General features: G+C 39.7%; 2 protein-coding genes across 4 annotated transcripts in view; one reads left to right on the forward strand and one right to left on the reverse strand.

The window, feature by feature from the left end:
* Window positions 1–58: 58 nt before the first annotated feature.
* Window positions 59–12,992, forward strand: ZSWIM2 (zinc finger SWIM-type containing 2; the record flags this gene model as incomplete). 2 transcript variants are annotated; one of them, XM_083496857.1, is made up of 9 exons in its annotated part: window positions 59–185; window positions 2,097–2,173; window positions 3,544–3,584; window positions 3,959–4,172; window positions 5,144–5,395; window positions 8,268–8,352; window positions 9,216–9,325; window positions 9,990–10,137; window positions 12,015–12,992. In XM_083496857.1, the coding sequence occupies 9 exons, from the start codon at window positions 108–110 to the stop codon at window positions 12,504–12,506; spliced, it is 1,497 nt and encodes a 498-aa protein (XP_083352983.1). In that variant the 3' UTR covers window positions 12,507–12,992. The 2 variants fall into 2 exon arrangements, with proteins under 2 accessions (XP_083352983.1, XP_083352982.1); XM_083496856.1 differs by having other exon boundaries at window positions 108–251.
* A 451-nt stretch (window positions 12,993–13,443) lies between these two features.
* Window positions 13,444–23,022, reverse strand: part of FAM171B (family with sequence similarity 171 member B) — a 29,510-nt gene continuing 19,931 nt past the window's right edge. For both annotated transcript variants that reach the window (XM_083496286.1, XM_083496287.1), the window contains exons 5-8: window positions 20,843–21,013; window positions 20,082–20,198; window positions 18,717–18,840; window positions 13,444–18,222 (exon numbers count right to left, since the gene is read on the reverse strand). In XM_083496286.1, coding sequence (XP_083352412.1) covers window positions 16,896–18,222; window positions 18,717–18,840; window positions 20,082–20,198; window positions 20,843–21,013 — 1,739 coding nt within the window. In that variant the 3' untranslated portion in view covers window positions 13,444–16,895. The remainder of the gene's footprint in view (window positions 18,223–18,716; window positions 18,841–20,081; window positions 20,199–20,842; window positions 21,014–23,022) is intronic.

Raw genomic sequence — 23,022 nt, forward strand, 5'->3', positions numbered from 1 at the left:
GGCGCGAGGCGCGCGCTGCTCCTTCCCGTCTCCATGGGAACCAGCCTGAGGCGGCCGGCAGTTGACGGTTTCTTTTTAAAGAGAGGCGGTTGGGCTCGACGCCTCTCATGTCGCGGAGGCGTCTCTCGGTCCCCCCGGGGCTGAGCCGGCGGCAGGACCAAGCGCTGAGCGGCACCATGCGCCTGGTGAGGGAGCTGGGGCCCACCGCTTTCGTCCTGCAGGAGGAAGAGCAGCGGGCGGCGGAGCACAGGGTAGGGCGGCTGAGAGGCTGAGGGAGAGGGAAGCCGTTTCTCCCCCATCTAAGGACTCGGGAGTAGCGAGGGAAATGGGAGAGCAGAAGCCTCTCTTGTGAAGATCTCTGGCTAGACCAGGTCGCCTGTGTTACTCCCCGCCCCTTCTCCATCCCATAATCTCGCCCACCCACAGCATCTATGTAAAGCACATTTTTACTGCTCCTAACAGTCCCGACTTATTTCCCCCCCCGCCCCAACTAGAATCATGGGAATTCTAGAGGGGGTGCTATTAGGTTGTTGTTTTTATCTTTATTATGTATTTTGTGGTTTTATATCTTCATTTTATTCTGTGAACCGCCCTGAGACCCCCGGGGTATAGGGCAGTATATAAATTAAATAAGCAAACTGCTTGCCCCTCACGCAGCTATAATGCCAAACAACATAGCTCATATCTTCCAACATTTCTCCAGTGAAAATAAGGGATGCCCTGTTAGTCCATAGTAATAATTTTATTATTTATACCCCACCTGTCTTACTAAGTTGCCCCAGCCACTCTGGGCGGCTTCCAACATAGACAAAAACATGACATTTAAAAAACTTCCCTATACAGGGCTGCCTAGACAGGGCTCCCTTCTAAAGGTTGTAGAGTTACTTATTTCCTTGGCTCAGGGGTCACGTAACTCCATAACCTCCATTATTTTTCTGATGAAAATAGCAACGTCCTAAGGAAAAGCGGGACATTCTAGGATGAAATCAGAAACCAGTACGGCTTCTGTAAATCTGGGACTGTCCCTGGAAAATGGGGGCACTTAGAGGGTCTGATAGCTCAGCTGGTTAGAGCATGGTTTTGATAATGCTAAGGTTGCAATTTTGGTCTCCATATGAGCCAAATGCATATTCCTGTATTACAGGGAGTTGGACTAGATGATCCTCAGTTTCCCTTCCAACTCTGCAATTCTATGATTCTATGAAACTGCTACCATCTACAGCACCCAGGGTTCTGAACATAACTCTTAAAAGATCACGTTATAATCTTGTCTCAAGGCTATTTCTGCTCTGCAAGCCCATTTTCCACTTCAGGAGCTAGACACACTGTTCAGGCACAATATCAGTCTCTCCATACCCACAGTAGGGCAAAGGCACAAATCTTGTATTGTGAATAGTCTTGAATCAGATTTCTCAAGTGCAGACATATGAGTGACTTAAAGAGCTCATAAAATAAAAATAGCATTTGCATTTTCCCAATTAATCATATTCTGGTTTCCTAGCACTTAAGCTCAAGCCCCCCTTTTTGAAGCTTTTCAAGAATTAGATAAAAGCTTAGCTACAAAGCACCAAATAAATCCCATAATTATAGAATTACAAGATGTAATGCTAGCAAGAAATGAGACGTGATTTCACAGCTACCTCTTCAGTGCTGACAAAGCAAAGACCAGCATAAACTTGCCCCAATCTAAAAATGGAAATCTGCACGTGAGAAACCACATACAGAAAACATTTCTGGATATGCTTCACTTGTACAAAAGCAGTATGTGTCCAGCATCAAAAATGTTTTAAGTTGTGCTTTTTAAAGCATCCCCAATATAATTTTAGCATCCATTCCAATGCTTTAATTGCCTAAAGAATCCAATTCCAATTTTCTTACTCCTGTTTCAGCAGGTGATTGGTGCCGACAATACAGACTACATATCCTGAAGGTTCACATTCAGAGAGCCATCAACACAACTAGTTAGTTTGTAAACTAAGGGCTATTTTTAAAGATGTGTAAATAAAGTACAGGAAGAATAGCAAGATTTTAGTATTTTCATTGTATCATTTTTGTATTACAATTTCTAAATGTGTTCTTTGTTGCTTTGCTGTAAGGTTTTTCTGGGGAATCCTCACTCGTGCAGCTGCTCAATATTTGTGAAAGAAAAGGATCTTTGTAAACATATCTGCTGGTAAATTGGTTTATAAAATGAAGTTATACAAATGATGTTATGATATATATTTTTTTACACAATTGCACAAGGACAATTATTTGGTTTTTAAAAAATCAGGTAGCTATTTTGACAGAACGAGACTGGGTGAAAGCAGAAAGGCCTCAAAAAAGGAGGGAAAGAGGGTTATGAAATGTAGCAAGGACCAAAATGTTAATGAAGAGGAAGTAATGCAGAGGGATGAGAAGTTGGAGAGGGAAAGGGAGTGTGAAAAATCATAAGTCTACTATTCCAAGTTCACCTAAATAGATTTATTGCATTGAAATCAGAGAATTAACATTGAGTAAAAGACCTGTTGTATAAGTCTTCAAAATGTTCAGATATTTAGCCAAGATATGCTTATGGGAACCCAAAACATACATATAAATGGCAGTGTTGCTGTTAGGTCAGGTTGTGACCTACCATGGGTTGCAATCCATCAGTCAAAGACCAATGCTGCAGTGACTATAAGATACAGTAGCTAAGTCAAGAGTTTGAATTTTTTCTTTATCATAAACTCATGAAAGCCTTAGGCAAGACACTCACATTCAGCCTCACCTCCACCATCCCTGCATCTGCAATACAGGGATAATTCTCCATTGTCTTACATATTTTTTGAGGTATTAAATGATATATATAAGATCTTATGTATTTCTGTGAGGATTACAAGACAATGTGAAGTACTTTAAATATGTGAAAGCTCTATACCAGGAATGGGGAAGCTTTGGCCCTCTAGATTCCAGCTCCCATCAGTCCCAGCTAGTATGGTCAATGGTCAGGGATGATGGGAGTGAGTAGAACAGTATCTGGATAGCCAAAAGTTCCATGTCCTTGCCTATGTTGATGTAATTATTTAGTAAACATATTAATATTTGAGAATTATTAATTAAGAGGTAGAAAAAGAAGAGTAAATGATAGCAAACCATAATTGTACAGAGGCCTGGTTTGCACATCATGGTAAGCCAAATTATGGCTTACTGGGGACTGCTAACCGTGAGCCTAGGTTCAGATGATACACTCATGCGTTGCAGGAGTAAAGAACTCCCTGGGGCCCTGGGTGTTCAAGGACCCACAAAATTTTCCATGAAGGGACCAGGCACCCACAAATTTAAGTGTCAGAGCCATGCATGCTGCATAGCACCCACGGCCCTGGGCACCCACGGTTGTGGAGCCAAGCTGGCATTCCTGCCTGACTGCGATGTGTAAACCAGGCTACTGTCAGAGTCAAATTTGGTAAAGATGGGCTGCATCTTAAGGATTATACACTTTTAAATTAAAATTTGATTAGGCAGCTTTTGTTACAGTGTCAAGTTACTGAATAGCTGTGTCCTTTTTTGCTTTTTTATTTTTAGGTTATTGTTGAAAAAATTCAAACTTCCCAGAGACCATGAATGTAAGTACTAACTAACCTCATATTTTTATTCCCCTGTTGTAGATCAGCACATAAAGTGCTAATATTTCATTTTTCATTATATTAGTTCACTTTTTGGTGGTCAGTTTATGGCAGAAATCACAGCATGAAGCCTGATCTTCTGATTGACTCACCATATGCATCACAAGCAATATTTCCAAAATAACTTCATTCCTTCATTCAACCCCACACCAATTTTTTCATGTTCTTAGTGTGTCGGAATCTGACTTTTAATGAGAGACCATTCATTTTATATAAAAGAGTGAGTTACTACATCGTTGACTACTTCTGATTCACTTGGAAAACAACCAGAATTATATTTTATCAGACATTTTCATTGTTGAACTTTTCTACAGATGCTCTACAGTTGGGTCTTGTGGAAAGAGAAATTAACCAAGTGCTTCAGGGTCTACAAGTTGCTCCCCAACCAAAGGTATCTGCTAATTCCACCAAGGAGCTGCAAACAGCTGATGATGGGTACATTAAACAAAAACAAATTGATGATGAGGATGTGTGCCCTATTTGCCAGGACAAGCTGCTGAAGAGAATGCTTCCTGTCACTTACTGCAGGTGAGTCACCCCTGCTATTTAAGAAGGCTAAATAATTATGTCACACTATCTCCAAAAATGTTTTGCTTGGACTACATTATCTGAAGGCTATATAGTCTAGAATAATATTTGTTTGGTAGTGTTTTCTTTAATACTTTGGAGTCACATCTTGAGCTTTTTATTATTTATTTATTTATTTATTTATTTATTTATTATTATTTACGTTGGTTTTCATGTAATGCTAATGTATAGTTTAGCATTAGGTGCAAAAGCTAGAAAGAGCCCAAGCAAAGCTTTGGGGTCACGTCATCTCCTTTCTTCTCATCTCCTCCTGTTATGTGACTTCAAGAAAAAATTCACTAGCATTTAGCTTTGCTTTCAAGAATCTTGGCTTATTGCTTCATATACACTAGAGTTTGTGGTTTTAAAGAAGCTCTGTTTAGTTAAACATATCAGCTTCAAAACACAGCCAGGCAGGTGGAGAGGAAGGGAAGGGAAACAAGGGTTGTGACAACCAACAAGATCACCCCCTGCAGGAAGCAGACATAATTATTTAACATTAAAACAAACAGTAGAAGTGACTCATTTTTTTATCAGCAATCTATTTGTAAATTTCCATCTTTGTACTTGGATTTCAAACATTTAGCTCTTTTTTAATTTAGCCGCACTAAGAACATTTTTAATATTGTAAACTCATCTGTCAATAAATGAACCAGATTCTTCTCAATCTTTGTGATTGTCCTATGTCATTTCTTCCCTTCCATGTAAGATAAACTGGGTTTAAAATAAACCACTTTAAAGCTTTTATGATGATCATAGATAAGTTAGAACATGTTACACAATTTTGTCAGAGACAGCAGGGTAACATTTTCTTGTTAATATGCTTATGAATCTAGACTACTGTATATTTGCAACAGCTTTCATAGTTTCATAGAACTTTTTGTATGTGAGTTTTCTTGAGAAAAATACATAATATAGTTAATTTTCTATAGGTTTGGTTGTGGCAACAACATACACATAGTATGTATGAAGATCTGGGCTGATCATCAGATAGAGTTAGAAAAAGATTCTTTGGTGAAGTGTCCCCTGTGTAGGGAAGATTTTGCACCGTTGAAACTTATATTGGAAGAATTCAGAAACAGCAAAAGACTCATCACTGTAGCAGAGAAGCAGCATCTTGACAGACATCTTGGAATCCCGTGCAATAATTGCAGGGTATGTCCCATTGAAGGCAATTGTTACAAGTAAGCATTTTCTAGTACAGTATTCTAGTACAGTCCTACATCCTTATTTGTGAGCTTGTGGTACTTGTAACTTTTCCTCAGTCAGAAATGAAAGAAAATTTATACAAACAGGCACACCTTTTGAGATTAATATTTTGTAGGGATATAGCTGTTATTTTTATGATTACTAACCCTTTGATTTTCTACTAAATTATGTCAGTAGGTGTTTCTGCTCTACTAAATTTATTTGTTATTTACTGAATTTATATACTACCATTTTTGCCAAGGCATCCAAGGCAGTTTACAATGTTAAAATACTAAAATAAATACAGAATATAAAATCTAAATAGAGGCCACTCAGGCCAGCGGGGAGCTGATGGTAAAGCTCCCTGGCTTGGGCTCCCTCGCTTTTTCCTTCCTTCAGATCACATAGAAAATATATTTTGTTAGTAGTCTAAACACACTAAGGTATATATTCCATTGAACAAAGCAGACACATTCATACATAATGCTAAGTCATGGTTTGTTTATCCTAATTGTCGCTTGTTTGAATATTTGAGCCCACCTTGGTGGGGGTGGGGCAACAAACCATGATTTGAAACCATGTTTTGCTTTTGAATCTTGGCTTGTTTTAAGCATGGTGTATTGTTACATATGAACTCAGGATCCTGGTTTATTCTTGTTTGTAATGGTGCCCTACCCACTAAGAAGTGTGAAGCAAAAGCGACTGTAAAAAAGGCCCACGCACTAGGCTAAGCAACTTCTGGCACCTTTCCAGAATAACCCTCTCCTCATTCTGCTGGGCAACATATTCCTTTCCCTGCCCTAGCATCTAGCTATCAATTTCAAGCAAGTAAACCTAGCTTTGCAGAAGATGTAAATTTAAAGAATGCATTGCTACTTTACTAACGGCTATGCAGGACTCTGGAGGGGGGGGGAAACAACTTAAATTTTAGCTGGCTAGAATGATTTTCTACCTACTTAAAGTAGCAAAACAATAATGTCCTTTTCTACTTGACAGTTCAGAATTTTCCATGGCAAAACAAGCCATGGTCTCTTTGCTTGTCTGTAAGACTGATCATGGCTTATTCAACAAACCATGGTTAAAACAAGCCATAGTTTAGTGTTATGTGCATACATGGCAAGTAAGACTTGTTTTCCAGTAAACATGCATAGGATAGTGCTGTTAACAGAGGGAAAAAAGCTGTTTGTATCATAGTTCATAGTTACTTGTATGTATCTTGGGTTATATTTCAATACAATAAAACCTTACTCACATTGGTAACTATTCTTACATGAGAGATTTCTGTTTGATTGCAGCTGCTTTCCCTCCAGTCTCTTATATAGTGGAAACTGACTAGAATACATAATTAAAAACATTTATATACAGTGGTGCCTCGCAAGACGAAATTAATTCGTTCCGCGAGTTTTTTCGTCTAGCGAATTTTTCGTCTTGCGAAGCACGAAATCCCATAGGAATGCATTGAAATTCAATTAATGCGTTCCTATGGTCAAAAAAAGTCCAAACAAAGCCAAATTTGGTACAACAAGAGTTTATTAAGTGCTCTTTAAAGTCACACATACTTTAAAGAGCATTTCAAAAATTGAAGGAACAATAAATTAAGTTTCTAAACATGACAGAAAAACATTTAAAAATCAACAAAGTGTACAGTACATTTTCTAAGACTCTGGGGGACAACTCGAAGAAGGTTCCTCTTCCACTCTTTGCTTCTTGCTGAAGAACCCCCTCCTCAACTGTTCCCCCAGCCACCCACCACACAGAAATTCAAATCCAGAATTTTTTTTAAAAAACAGCAGAGTGGCCCAATGGTCACAGAAAATCATAAAAATGCAGGAAAAAACCCACAAACTTCCAGATTCTTGCAAACCCCTCCTCAACACCAAGTCCTTGAATTCCAAACACCCCAACCCAAAATCCAAACCCCCCCAAAAAAAGTTTTAAAAGTTTAAAAGAAGTTTTGGAAAAGCTTCAAAAATCACCAAAGTCTTCAAAAACCTCAAAAAAGGCTACCACACCGCGTTCTATGAGTTGCTCCTCGAAGTCAAGTCGCAACTGTATTAACGGTGTTAAGAAAAAGGAAACAAACTTGCAAGACATTTTCGTTTTTCGCCTTGCGAAGCAAGCCCATAGGGAAATTCGTCTTGCGAAGCAACTCAAAAACGGAAAACTCTTTCGTCTAGCGAGTTTTTCGTTTTGCGAGGCATTTGTCTTGCAGGGCACCACTGTACAAGTATTAAAATAAAAAAAGATAATAGCCATATTCAAGAAAGGTTTTCTCCAATAAATCAAGAGTAGCAAACATGGCATTTAAAAAATATTATGAGGGAAAAAAGACTGTTGTCCCCCTAGAGTCCATTGAGGAGAATGATACCCTGATTTGCTCTGCGTATGTAAATAAAGACAAGCTTCACTTTCTTCCAAATGTTTCTGTTGCTAAGGTGGCCTAATGTGCTACCTTAGATAGCGCTATATTTTGAAATAGGAGTCTTTTTATAGGTTTTAATTCTGACATTTCCAGGCATTGTGGTACAGTATAGGCCAGTATTTTTTCACCTGACCTGCTCAACTCTTTAGGGATAGACACTAAAATAAAATGCAAGGGTTCTTCAGTTTTCAAAAAGACATGTGTTCTCACATTTTATAGATGATTCAGAACCATCAAAATACTTCCAGCTAGCTTAAATTATTTTACTTTTTCACCTACAAAAGCAAACGTAATACAGGCTTGTCTGTAGCATACAGCTTGGGTGTCAGTAGAGTGTTCCATACAAAAGCGCTGATAAATTCAACATCAGTCGATTTTATTTTAAGATATGCTTATTTGTGAAATAAGGAAGTTGCTGACAATTTTGTTTGCCTCATTGCTTCAAGGTGCACCGAGTGTAGTGAATATCACCTATGCCATGGATGTTTTAGAAGATTTTGTCATCCTTCACATAGCTTTGCTTTTCGTGAGGTACAGTACAACCCCTTTCAAATTTATCTTAATTCAGGAATTGAATCAGCAAACATTTTACAGGGAACTGGGAACTGTATATAAATCATCTCTGTGGAACAAAAATGAGCATTTCTGAACGTGTTTTGACACAAGAATCAAAATAAAGAGTAAGGATACAATCCTAAAACATTTAGTAAGGTTAAGGGAATAAGGATATGTTTACTCTGCACCCAGTGTGCTCCCACTGCTAATTTTTGAAGCCACATTCACATTATGCTCACTACAGTCCATACTGAGCACGTAGTTTCTTGACAAATACTGCTGTTTGAAGCTGGTTTGATAAAAAGGGTTCAGTCTGATTAGAAAACTGGATGTAGAATAAGCAGTAATCCGAACATACCCTAACAAAGGACCTTGCTGCATTTCAAGCCGCTAATGTGTCCATCTACTTCACCTCATTGAGCATAGCAGGATTTACTTGCATGCATATGGAATTGTGCAAGTGTGATTTGACTCTCAGTTGCTTTTCTATCCTATCCAATATTGCTGGGGGAATCTAACCCTTCAACTATTGTTGGACTACAGCGCCGATCATCTCTGATCATTGACCATGCTAGGTGTGAGTTACAGTCCAACAACATCTGGAGGGCCACAGGTTTACCAAGCCTACTATATTTTTCCTTTGAATAAAGTCTTTGACTATGTGCTGCTGTGATGCACAATCTAATTTCAATGAATTTCTTGTAGGATATCTGTTGGAAAAAACTGTGCTTCCATAGTCCTTAAGACTGAAGATGTGTGTGTGACATTTTTCTTCTGTCAGTGACTTTGAAGTAATGAATTACTGCTTAGCTTTCATTAGCTCTTTACCCATTCTCTAGAAAAGGAATCAGAGATGGAGGTCAGTTGAACCAGTAACACAACTATCAACTTCAGAAAATCTGCAGAGTTTTAATCCAGAGAACTCTAAAGAGGAAAAACACAGGGATAAGTAAGATGTAACTCATTTTAATCATTTTAAATTAAAATAAATGAAACTTAAGCAGCTGGCAAGGACCATGGCCAATCTAAGCTGCTACTGCTGAGAAGGTGTCTGTCTGGTGGGAGAGGGCTCAGCCAGTACTGGCAGGATGCAGGAGTGGTGGCAGTGGCGGTAGTTACTCTACAGGCAAAAGACTGTGCCCACCTGCAGTAAAGAACATGAGCTGCCAAAGTAGAAAAGCTTGGTCAGCTTTTTAGGGCCCTGGCTAGACTGGAAAGCGGTGATCCTGGCGAGTCTTGGCTATATGCAGTTTTGTGTATGTGCACTGAGAGCCAGTGTGGTGTAGTGGTTCAGAGCGGTGGACTTGTAATCTGGTGAACCAGGTTCGCTTCCCCGCTCCTCCACATGCAGCTGCTGAGTGATCTTGGGCTAGTCAGACTTCTCTGAAGTCTCTCAGCCCCATTCACCTCACAGAGTGTTTGTTGTGGGGGAGGAAGGGAAAGGAGAATGTGAGCCGCTTTGAGACTCCTTCGGGTAGTGATAAAGCGGGATATCAAATCCAAACTCCTCTTCTTCTTCTTCAAGTTACAACATTGATTTTGTTTTATTTAATTTCTAAGACTTAGTGCAATTAAATATAAATGTTTGGGTGTTTGTTTGTTTTTTGGTACAGCTGCATACCAGAGGGTATAATAAACTCATTACCTACTGTGCTGGTTGGAAAATGCAGCAGTTTACTTGATCCAGGCTTGCAATGTAGACTCTGCTTGAAGATCTTTCACCTTGGCCAAATGACAAGATTCTTGCCGTGTAATCACAAGGTAAATAAAATATACAGCTGCCCAGCTTTCCCCCCCAAACACTTATTGTCATATGCCACCCAATGTTACTTCAGATACAATGCTTTTAAGCAGAGACCAGTCACACATTCAGGCATTCACACACACATACCTGTATTGCAGGTTGACCCTCAGGGTCCCTTCCAACTCTACAATTCTAGGTGTGAGTCAAGAAGCGTTTACTAAGGTTGTGAAACAAACTAAAGACTTGGTGGAGACTTCATGTTTGGGTGCCAAATTCAGCCCCTCTGTCCAGTCCTTGACACATTCCTTAGTCAATGTTCCTCACTATTCCTGCGTTCCACCTCCTGTCCTTGAACTGTGATGTCTCCTGCTTGTTGGAATGGAGTATACAGTGGTACCTTGGGTTAAGTACTTAATTCGTTCTGGAGGTCTATTCTTAACCTGAAATTGTTCTTAACCTGAAGACCACTTTAGCTAATGGGGCCTCCTGCTGCTGCCGTGCCGCCGGAGCACGATTTCTGTTCTCATCCTGAAGCAAAGTTCTTAAACCGAGGTACTATTTCTGGGTTAGTGGAGTCTGTAACCTGAAGCGTATGTAACCTGACGCATATGTAACCCGAGGTACCACTGTATTTGTGTATGTGCAGATACGTCTGACGTTTGCATCACTGGAATATAGCCTGCTGTACAAAGGGAAGAATCATATGACTTGCTACACCCACTTTTTCTGCTGGCCCTGCCCACACTGGCATGTAGTTCCTGGAAAGTTGCTTATGGCTGTGGCTCTCAGACTAAAAAAGCTTTCTTGAATAGAACTAAAGACCAGCAGCTGTCACACCATAGCCATTTCTCCTGTTTTTAGGAACCAAACTTTCCCCATCAGTATATAATTTGCTAACTGGAGTTTTATAACAAGCTACATTATTGTTCTACTACTTGTTGTGTTTTTTAAGATTAGAAATATGATGCAGTAATTAAAACTTGTTTCAGCACATAATATGGTTCTAGTTCTGTCACACACAACTCAGCACTACAGCACATGCATGACATGCAAATATGTTTATGACATGCAAATATGCTATGCTGAGTAAATAAGTCTTCAGACTCAGTATAAGTCAGCTTGAGATGTCCAATTTTTAAACTAGTGTAACTTATTGCTGTCCAATTTTTAACCAAGTCTCTTATTTCTATTATATTTTATACCAATTTATATGACCCTCTTCAATAAACAGTTGCACTGGGCAGCATTCAACTCAACAGTTCTGCTAGTGCAGTGACTTCGCTGCACAGTGTAACTTGCCTACTCTGTCCTCTACCTGTACACCTTCTGAATTTGCTCTAGGGGATCAGAGAAACCACCGTAGCAGATTTAGTAGGGTACATGGGGGTATGTGGGGATAGGAGAGGGTGGGGAAGCTGTATTATGCAGCTGAAAATCATTGTGCATAACTTAGTTCAAAACCTTCCATTGCTATGTTTATAATAAATACGCTCTATACATTTCTTGAAAGAATGGAAAATAGAGTAACTGGAGAGCACTAGCCTGTAATCGAAGAGATGTTAGCAATGGATTTCAGAGAGCATTGGTTCAGTCATGGAATTTGTCTCAGTTAAGAGCACCATGGCTATTTTATTGATTTACAACAGTTTATACCATTTGAGCAAATGCATTTCCCACAGTATATTAGTGTGCTTGGCCTAATGCTCCCAAGATAAGTAGGTTTGGATCAGTATTATTCTAATGAAACCTTTTAAGTTGCTTCCGACTTTCTCTAAAATAGGAGAATCTGACCTCTTTGCAAATAATTTGCTGATGCTAAATACCCTTTTGTCAATGAAGAGTATTTTGGTGGATAATTACTGATATATAATATATTATGTGTTTGTTTTTTTAGTTCCATAGGAAATGCATTGACCATTGGTTGCACAAAGAAAACGCCTGCCCTATTGACGGACACATTGTGTATAATCCATTAACCTGGGAGAATGTACGAAGCAAAGGCGAAGTAACCCCAATTATGTCTCATGCAAAGAATAAGTTTACAAAGCAGGATGAGCAGGAGCTTTTTATACCAGGGACAGGATTGCTTGTCAAGCAAATGAAACCTGGCCATGTTCTTGAGAAGTCCCAAAGTCAAATTCAAGTGCGTTGTAAGAAGAAAAATAATTCAGAATGTGAAGAGAGTCTAACACGGAATGGCTTCAACTGTAATTGTACAAGAAGCTCTGCTTCTAGCCAGCACAGTACTCAGACAATCAGAAATTTGAAGTTTTCTAGATATGCTAAGGGTTTGTCTCTTATTCCAAAGCCTCATGCTGATGTGTTTACACAGGAGGCAATTGGCACTGCCTTGAGAGGTTTATCTGTAACTCGAAATGCCTTTTAAATTTCCATTCTGTGCACATTTACTTGGGAGTAAGCCCCATTGAACTGAGTAGGACTTACTTCTGAGTAAATGTTTATAGGATCAGGGTGCAAGTTTAATATATTTCAAAAGAACTATTTGAATTTATTATATTCTTTTTCGCTCCTATCTCATATTAGGAGGAATCTCTGCGAAATAGCCAGCTTGGCTTAACTCAGTACTTAATCTTACAGCAAATTATGTCTGGCAACATTATGCCTGCACAAGTCATATAGATCCATATTGTTTCCGTTAAACATGAGAAAAAAATCTGTTAATGTATAAAGCATTAAGACATAAATTTGCCATTTAAATTTTGACATTAATAAGAAAAAAATTCATTTGATCCTGCATATCAAAAATTAGAGAGGAAGTCATGTGCACAAATGACTGCTGTGCATGTTTTCCCTCCTGATGTAGCAGCTGGAACTGCAGATATGTGCCATTTTAAAAAGTTTTGAAGCATCATATAGTCTGTTTTTATTAATACAGCTAATTTATTGAGCAATGCTTATTTCAAGTATACACAGACCCTAATGTGCATCCTTAAAATCAGTTGATAAAAACATGAATCTTCTTTGTTCATAGAAGTGGAAAAATGAATTAAAATATTATCTTCCACAGTGAAAGAACACCTAGCTTTATTTTGTAACATCAAGGAAAAAATTATTAACTAACATGTCTCTATGCATCTTTTGGTTTTCATTAAAAAAAAAATACCATAAGGTTCCAGTTCTGTGTACGGCTACTTCAGAGCAAGCGCCACTGACTTCTGCATAAGCATGTTTGGGGACGGGGATAGCTTTACATGAGCAATTAGCTTTTTCATGAGAAGAGTGCATTGCTAGTGAAATAATGATGCATTATCATGCGAGTCCAGGAATTGTTTTTAAAAGGACCAAGAATCACGAAGGCTATATTTGCAAGTTTTTAAAATATTTTTATTATATTGCATGAACTCTTTTAACATCTTATAAATTTTAAGATACACTGTAGCAATAGATCATTAGTAGCATAGCAGTTACACAAACATGATATGCCACCCCTGACAGAATAGAAAAATGGAGATTTTTTTTAAAAAAAAGATTGAGCTACAGAAGGTCATGAAATTGAAACGAGAATTAAATAGAATTCTAACATGTGTCTCAAAGAATTAACAAGTGGCAGTGGTCTGCTTGTTCTCAGTATTTACAGCTTATAAGTGATGACCAGTATTGGCTTGGGAACACTCAGGCTGGAACTAGTCTTCTGAGATGCTGTGTGGCTCAGTGCTGAAAACAGCTCTGCACGTTGAGTGCTTCTTTCCTCCCACATTACATCCACTAAACGGTAGTTCGTGCAGTTGCTGAGAGTGGAGAAAACAATACAGTGCAGTTACTTTTGAAGAGCATCAGCTGGAAAAGGGCACTTGCTCTTACTGGTGAGGCAGAAAAAGCAAGGACAGCTGGGGCTACAGTAGGCAGGATCAGTACTCCTGTATCAAGGACTCCTTTCAGTGGCAGCCACACAACTCTCATGTCTGGTTTCAGACTCTGTTCCCAGTAATTGTAGCTCACAGAACTGGGTTCCTGATTCAATTCATGCTCTTAGGCAACCATCTTATGTACACTTACCCAAGTGTAAGTTTTCTTGAACTAAATAGGACTTACTACTGTGGAACCATGTGTTGGACTGCAGTCTTGGCATACAAAGAACAGAAAAACTTCCCAACAGAACAGCTTATATGTAAAAATACTCATTTTTTACAAAGACACCGCATTTGTTGAAGTACAATAAACTGTTGTGCTTTAAAGTAGAGGAACAGTGTATTAGCAAGTGGAAAATGTACAAATATTTGACAAGTCTTTTATTATCTGCAAAGTTACTTTAAATTTCAGTTGGTAAAATGAATTGATATAAAATTTCAAAAATGCTAAGAATTATCAGAATTGCTTCAGAAATCTTATTATGAAATGCTTTATTTGAAAGGGGTGGGATGGCTTCAGATGCTTACCAGCAATAATGCTTTTAATGTTTTTCAAAAGATAAAAAAGAAAAAGTTAAAATAAGTTTTAAAATATTTTAATATTCCAAATGTTTAGAAAGTTCAGTACAACCAAACCCAACAAGTGTAAATGTCATAGAATTTGAGGAAAAACATTAATATTTTATAAGGCTGTAATCCTAACATTACTTGGATATAAATTCCATTTAAGTTACTTAGAATAATTTTTCTAAGAAAATGTGCTTAGGATAAGGTTGACATTATCTTGCTCTTAATTTTTTTGTGCATACTCCAAAATCAGTGACAGAGTTAATTGATATATAAGTGGTAGCTTTTTCTGAGCAGTGCCAACAGAGTGCAGGTTGTGTGGTGGTCACATGTTTGGGTATTCCATGTGCGTAGAAAACTTAAGAAATGTTCAGCCTATCCTCTCTGACATGCATTTTTTCTATGTACTTCTTTCCTGTATATATTTTCTTAGTTACATTTCATGCAATCATTTCTTTTGGTAACTCCCCCCCCCCCAACTCTACAATAAATTCTACTCCAAGGATGGCTGTTGTCCTATAGGCCAGAGCCACAGCTTACCTTCTTCATATTCAGAAACACCAACAGGTAGTGCTGAAATGTGTTCCTAGTACACAGATTAGGTTAGGATACACTTAGGGTGCATACAGACAAATATACTGTGAATGGTGAGCTAGGAGTGAGCTCAGGAGAATGCTGATCAGTTAGTTCCTGTGGTATCACCCGCTCTGGCTTCCCAGAACCATTTTTTAAAATAACAAAACACAATGATTTTAAAATACACCAAGAGAAGAAACTTTCATGCTATGTTTTAAGAAACACAGCCCATCTGAAATATGGGAGAATAAAGTCATACTAGCTTCTACGTAAGTACACTGGCATATTGTTTGTACTGCAAAAGTGGAAGGAAGCCAGCCTCACTATACAGGGAGAATGCTTGCTTTCACTCCTGATCTCAGATGAGTCTTAAGACCTTTGGGCCTTGAACCTGGACATTTCTACTTGGAAGTACGTTCCGCAGAAATTAACTGGATTTACTAGATAAATGTGTTTAGGGCTGCAGTGTTTGTTATTTTCCACAGAAACAGAGCAGAACCAAACAAGTTCAATATAGGTTCTCTTCTGATCTGTTTTCTGGAATAAGAGAACTCTCAATCATAGGAGGCTGCCTAACAGAGACAGATCATTGGGCCATTGAACTCACTGCAGACTATGCTGGTTGGCCCTGGCCCTCCAGGACTTTAGAAAGGAGTATTACCCAATTTTAAGAACTCACTGCACCATATGGTCCTTTCCCCTTCACTTGGTCATTTTGACAGGCTTGCTTTCAGACTGGAGAATTTGCTTAATACAAAGACTGTTCTGGACTGGCCCTACAAGGCCAGTTTTCCCATGCAAGAAAGACATTGGCTAAATATATGGATAAGTTTATTCAGATAGGAAGTCCAAGAGATTTCAAATGGCTCTTTTCAAGCGGCACAATGGACTTGCAAGACTGGGACCACAGCAAAAAAAAGGAGGCACATCATCAAATTGCTTAAGTACTACTCTGTCTCTATCTCTTTTAAGGCTAATCAGTAGCATGGGGTTGTTTCTGGAAGAAATGTCTTCTACAAAGCCAACATTTTGGCTAAGTTCGAAATAATATTTATCTTGGACGCTGAGGGGCACATTCTGCCCTAATGTACAAACCTAGTTATTCTAAAAATGGAGCACAATTTGGCTCAATACATACTGGAGCAGCACATGAAAAGCAGAAGTCCGCATACTTGAAATACCATATGGATAACAAGTCCCTGAATTATTATTTTTGCCCCAAGTATATACAGAGAACAATGCGGTGGAATGTTATACAAGGTATCAAAAAAGGTTCTGATCTTGCATTTTAGATGAAAAATGGCAGCTTTTATCTCGCTGCCTTGCAGGACATCTACATCAAACATTGTATGGTAAAATATCCATATCAGACACTGAATGTTAAAAATAAAATCTTGTTGTTCACTCACTGTGTGCCTCTTCTCCATGACGATGCAACCCAACAGTGCTTCTTCCTTGTCAAATGTCCGATTCCAGAGCACACAATGAAGGTTGCATTTGGGCTTCTTCTGCAGCATGTGTGAGCACCCCAACAGATGTATCCCAGCACATTTTAAAAACCAGAAGCTTTGTTCACGTAATTGCTGAAAAGCAAGAAGAGCTGGTTTGCACTCTTAGGAAGGTGTAACCTTCTCTACGAATTGAGAAATGGAATGTTACCAGATTCTGGTTGTCTCTTATAAACTGAACATTTAAGTTTACAAATAAGACGCAAAGAGCCAAGGGGACACCAGACAGACCAAAATGCAGACATAACTGTAATTTTAATTTATTGGAATAAGTGGCCTCTCTTCTCTCTTCTTCCAGATATTGGTCTTGCTGTCTCTTTTAGTTAGAGGCGGCCTTCCCCGTTTCTTAGCTGGAGGAGGGCTAGCCTCATGGTCTTCCGTTTCTTTCTTCTTAGGCACCTCTTGTGTGTGCTGCTCTATGACTGGATCAGTCCCCCCATCTGGCATGTGCTTCACAGTCTGATCTTCGGGGGTACAAACTGTGGTTCCACTTTCACTACTACTGAGATCCAAGTCTTCCAGGTAAAGGACCTTAGAATGTTGCATGCTCTTGATGAAGGTTTTCTCCCTCTCCAGTTTCCGACTGGGATTATGCTCATTCATGTCCACCCCAGAGTCCAAGCTAGTATCGTTACTCTCAGTCTTCCTGCCCTTCTTGAGGTCTATGAATGAATGCCTCACCTGAGCTATTGGCTTGCCATCCAATGAAACAAACCATGCCCGTGGATGCGGAGATTGTTTTCCTTTTGAAAGCTCCAGCAAGGTTTGCTCTGAAATGCCTTGAAGTTCGGATGAAAATGGTGTCATGACCACGGCTTCGTTTAGCGTCCCTGGAACAGAAACTGACTCCAGCAAGCTATTGGTGTAGCGCCCCCAATTTGCAGCTTGAGGGGATAAGCCTTGTTGGCTATCTAATGCAGCTGATTCATCTCTGGAGGTTGGTACCTGGAGGTGAGAGTGCATGGGCATCTTGGGTAATGTCTGGGTATAACTTTCCCGACTCATTGGCTCCATCATTGGGCTATAGACTAATTGCCCTTTCCTTGGCAAAGTGGCAGACTTGGCAGCATGCAGCTGCTCTGGAGAATGGAAAAGGTCAGACGTTTGAAGGATGGCAATAGGTTGGCTATAAAGATGCACCAGTTGCTCTGGGAGGGGAGTGAGACCATATATTTCCTCATTCATCGAGAGGTAGTGGTTCTGTTCTTGCAAGTCTCTAGCAGGAGAAATGCTGCCACCAATATGTTTTGCTGGCTGTAAATGCCTCACTCCTATGCTAGGTTCCAAGGACTGGGGTGAGCTACAGTGAGAATTTTTGCTGGAGAACTGGTATGAAATACCTTCTGTGTAGATTTTGAAACTGTCGCAGCCTTTCCTCTCCTCCCCTTCAGCTGAAGCCCCTCTCTGGGGACTATAGGAGGATAATGTGGCTGAATACAACTGAGACTTGTCATCTGGCTTCAGTGATCCCTTGGAAATGCCAAGGTGATTTATGTGAGTTGTTGATGTTGTCTGGTCCTTTTTGGAGATGTCCCGTTTTGTCATATTTCTCCTCCTCTTTTTTGACTGACCACATGTATCCCTAAGAAAAGAAGTGGGGAACCAATAATGTTAAAGCTCTACCTTGCCCACCAGCTGAAATCCTGACTGCAGTTAGGCTGACATCAATGGGATTTAAGCTACCTGTTCAGGAGAGCAGCCTAGATATGTAACACATCCATTTTGTGTCTAATGACACAAGAATTACACACCCTTATAGGTTATCTGCATACCTTTATTCTATTTATAAATGTTGCTTAGAAAACATGGAAGAGTAGTACAGAGTCCTAGAGCTAGAATCTTCTACACATATGACTGCATGAACATAAGAACATAAAAATAGCTGGATCAGGCCAATGTCCTATCTAGTCCAGCAGGCTGTTCTCAGAGTGGCTGAACAGAGGACTGCAGAGGCCATACCTCAAATATCTTTTCAAAACAAGACTGAACCATCATTCCAAGACTCCAATCGACAAAGGATGAAACACATGGATACATTGTGTCATAACTGCACATCACTATAATCTTGTTACTTACCTGCAGTAGCAAAGGAGAACTGCAAAGAACCCAATGATAATGACGATGGTGCCTCCCAATATGGCTGTAAGGAACACTGTGTGGTATGCAGTTATATCCTTAGTGACCGAGGCAATGATGGAGTCTAAATTTATAACCATTAAAAAGGGAGAGAAAAAGAAGGTGATTTCTTGTGCAAAACTGGATCCAACAATATATGGTGTCTTCCCATCATTTGTTTACACTGTTTTTCCTTAACACTGTGTCACTGGATGTGCTGCTGATTTTTCCAGTCCTCGTGAACACAGGGGTGGCTCACATGGGCAGAGATGATGTCCACAGTTTAGATCCATGTTTTGGCATTAAGCAGTGCCTATATATACATATATACACACACATTCAAACAATATTGATGGGAATCCTGCCTCAGTCAAGACACTGGAAATGCTGGGCTGGGATGCCTTTTTTCTTATGAGTATTTTTCATGCCTTAAATAATATAGCCCTGTTTGCATATTGTTTGTGTTGGTTTCTGTGTGTTGCCACTGTGCAGTGCTTGGAGTCACAAGACTCTGTTTTGCATTCCAGAGATTCCAGGCTGTTGGAACTCTCACAGAAGACAGGAGACGGATGTGATGTTACTGCTTCCTGTTCCTTTGTTTTTCAGTTGTCTCTCTGCTCTCACAGAGAGAGCATGTTTATTTCTTTTCTGTCTGCGTAGTTAGAAATAAAACTCTTTGCAATGTAGCTCATATTTCTCAGCTCCTTCCCTGCTGCTGGATACTCTGCGTAATGAGGGAATGTGCCTGGAGCCTCATCAAAGGCTCAGGTCGTTAATCATCGTTGGAGGGAATTCCGAAGGACTCGACCGGAGGAGTAGCTCAGTCATAGCGGAGGCTCTGACAGTTTGTGTGTATGGCTTCAATATGAGGCCTTGTTTTAGCCTTGCCTCTAAATCTATTTCAGTAATCACGTTATACATGGTTGTGTGAGAAGAAAACCCCAGTGGGCAAGCTCATGCTCCCAAGTAGGGGATGCAGTGTGGTTACGGCACTATATTGCATGAGGCCCATTTGCAGGGAGGAGCTTGCATGCTGGCCTTTCTTCTCACACAACCACACAGTTACTGGATGACAAAGGTGCAAGGTTTGAGGGCAGGGCTAAAAAGTCGATCATTACTACATAGAGATGCCCTACAACCAAGTAACCTGTGAATCGTACTTTTATTTCCACTAGACCAGGGAACAAAGCCTATGATTCCTATTAAAGTTGGGAGGGGGGCATTCTTCACTATCCCGTGTTCTGACCGCCAACTTGCACATAATTATTCTCCTGCAAACTACAACAGCTAAGTTCCATTCAATGATTTCACATTTCCATGGGATACCTCTGGTTCCAGGCAGTGGAGCTGCTATCCAGTAACCAAGACTCGGAGCACTGTATGTCCATACAAGATGATCCTGTGCAGCCTTCACCATGCCCAACCCGCGATTCACCCAGGCACCTGGGAGAAAGAAAGGCTTTCTTTTAGAAGGGTAAGATGCCTTTAAATCAAAGCGCAATAAGCCCTGTCCAAAACTCTAGAGGTCAGATGTGCCCGTGATGTTTCCAGCTGCATGAATGGGGAATCTGTGGCCCTCTTGTATTGCCGGACTCCAAGCTCCTATCATTCATGTGGAGCTGACTTCAAACACTAAAACAGCTAAGACCTTTCCTGTTCCAAAGTTCCAAGTACACATCAAAGATCTCCATGTAAACGAACAAGATGTCAGAGAGGAGAAACAGCATGTACTATGAGTTATGCCAATTTGCATTTTTCAGGTACTCTTAAAGACATGCTTAATTAAAAAAACAAAACAAAATACGGTCAGGGTTAATCCAAGCTCTCCCGTGCCTAGTCATTAGGTTCCTGCTATGTTTGAGTGGGACCTGACGTTAGCTAATTGTTAACTCTGCTTCCTACTTTTAAGTATTTGGATCCCTGGAAGGGACACCCACCTGAGGTTGAAGGGGGTGTGATGGCAGCCTACTTGTTAGCTTCTGGCAAGGCCCAATGACCATGTGGTGCTCTTTGTCTTTGACTAAGTGAAAATCCTAAAGCTACACAGCTTCAGCCCTGTGTTAATGCAGAACAGAGAACACACTCACCAGTTTTCATGTCAAAGGTCCATGCTGGGATAGGATCTCCTGCTTTGACAGCACTAGTAGGTAGGAGAGGCAATGTTATCTGAATGGGACCATCTACGTTCAGTTCTTTCCCAGCCGAAAACAGGTTTACACATATTGCAGCAAGGGGAGTTAATTCAATACTTTTGAAACCTAAACATATAAACAAGGAGATGATTTTATTTTATTTTCAGTGTGGGTGGGTGGGTGTTCCAAATTAGTCATCTGGAACCACAAAAGGTATGTAGTCATAGCATTTATGGAATTTCCTATATGCAAACCAAAGGCTTATTCTACATATATGTACAGCTGTTTAAACTGTCTGCTTTTTAATATTAAAATGGAGAAAGATGGATATTAATGCATTTCCAAATTAACATATATTGGTCCTCTAAAAACTACCATTTCACAATAATTTATTGGGAATAATATTTCAGTGAACATTCTAGCCATCTCCAAAATCTCAAAATCTTTTCAAAAGGAGCAAATCAGTATTCCACCCAGCAACCAGACAAGTTTGCAGAAGCAAACATTTCCCTCGTCTCCATTATACTTTTTGATTATCTGACTACTGATACAGAATGGACCTAGACCCATCACCACCACAGTAATAAAAAAATAATTAGGAAAATATGTCTCTACACACACTCAATTTCAATAGCCATTAGTAGTGGAGGCAGTACAGAAATAAACCACTAGATGGTGATAAAAGGCATCAAAATAAGCTGCTATATTTAATCTTAATTATTTAATAGTATGACAGCACTTAAGTAGTATGGAGCAGCACTTATTAAACTTCCAGATTATTGGTTCATCTGCTCAGGCTTCCTCAAACTCGGCCCTCCAGATGTTTGTGGCCTACAACTCCCATGATCCCTAGCTAGCAGGACCAGCGGTCACGGATGATGGGAATTGTAGTCTCAAAACATCTGGAGAGCCGAGTTTGAGGAAGCCTGATCTAGCTCATGTTGCTGAACTACAACTCCCATCAGTCCAGTAAATATAGCCAGTGGCCAGGCATAATAGGAGTTGAAGTTCCGCAACATCTGAGGGCCAAATGTTTCCTACACTTTTGATGGGCAACTGCGCTTCAGGATTGCAAACAAAGATCTAAGACGAAAAATCTATTTTGCAGGTGGCAGAATTGTCACCATCCCTGTACAAAATGCAGTATGGTATCTGTACTATGGTTTTTGTATTTGAGCACATAGAGTAGGGTAAGTGTACAATCGGTAGCAGGTCAAACAAAATTCATAAGTAAATCCACTAAGCCTGATAAGCCTACAAAAGATCAGTTCAAAATGAATTTCGAAGATGTGTGGATAGTAAAGTGCTTTTCCACTTTGGCAAACAACAGCAACCGTGGAATGGATGAATCAATGTAACTCGGTTAGCTCAGAACAAACACACACTAATCTGAGAGGCTGAGCATTAACCAACCCTTTTCCTAATCTAAGCTTTCTGACATTCAGTTTATAAACATGGGATCTACTTATAAATATGCAGGGGAAAACTGAATCAGAACACTATCATGTAAAAGAAAGAAAGAAAAACAGCAATTAATTAATATGCACGTTTCCCTGCAGCATTTGAATACTTAAGACATCTTAAAATATTAACTGTATCAACTAAAATATTCATTAGCTTAATATATATCTCCAAGTCTTCTGCATTTAACCATAAGAATTCTAATTTCTATGCCCAGTCAAAATGTTGTGAAAACCATCCAGATGCCTGGTGTAACATTACACATTGTCACATTTGTCACTCTCCATTTCTACAAACTTAACAGACCTGTGCACAAATGACTCATCTTGGCACAGCTTGCAGAGAGAGAGAGAGAGAGAGAGAGAGAGAGAGAGAGAGAGAGAGAGAGAAAGGCTCAAGAACAGAATTAAGTATCCGAATCCTTCTCAAAATGTGCACACTGTTAGATGTGGGTCGCAAGAAAACTGTCAAATATCATGTATCAATTAACTTCCACCTGCCCCTAGGATAAAAGCTGGGTGTTTTTTTTTTTGCAGGACCCCATAAATAATTTAAAAAGAAACACATCAGAGAGATTTCAGGAGGATCAAGGGGGGGAAATGAAAGCTGCTTTATTTGCTGATTCGTCAGCTGCAAAAGGTGTAGGCATACATTATTAATCCCTGTGTGTCTCG

This window comes from Podarcis liolepis (assembly GCF_965112155.1).
Source record: "Podarcis liolepis genome assembly, chromosome: 1".
Classification (NCBI taxonomy): Eukaryota; Metazoa; Chordata; class Lepidosauria; order Squamata; family Lacertidae; genus Podarcis; species Podarcis liolepis.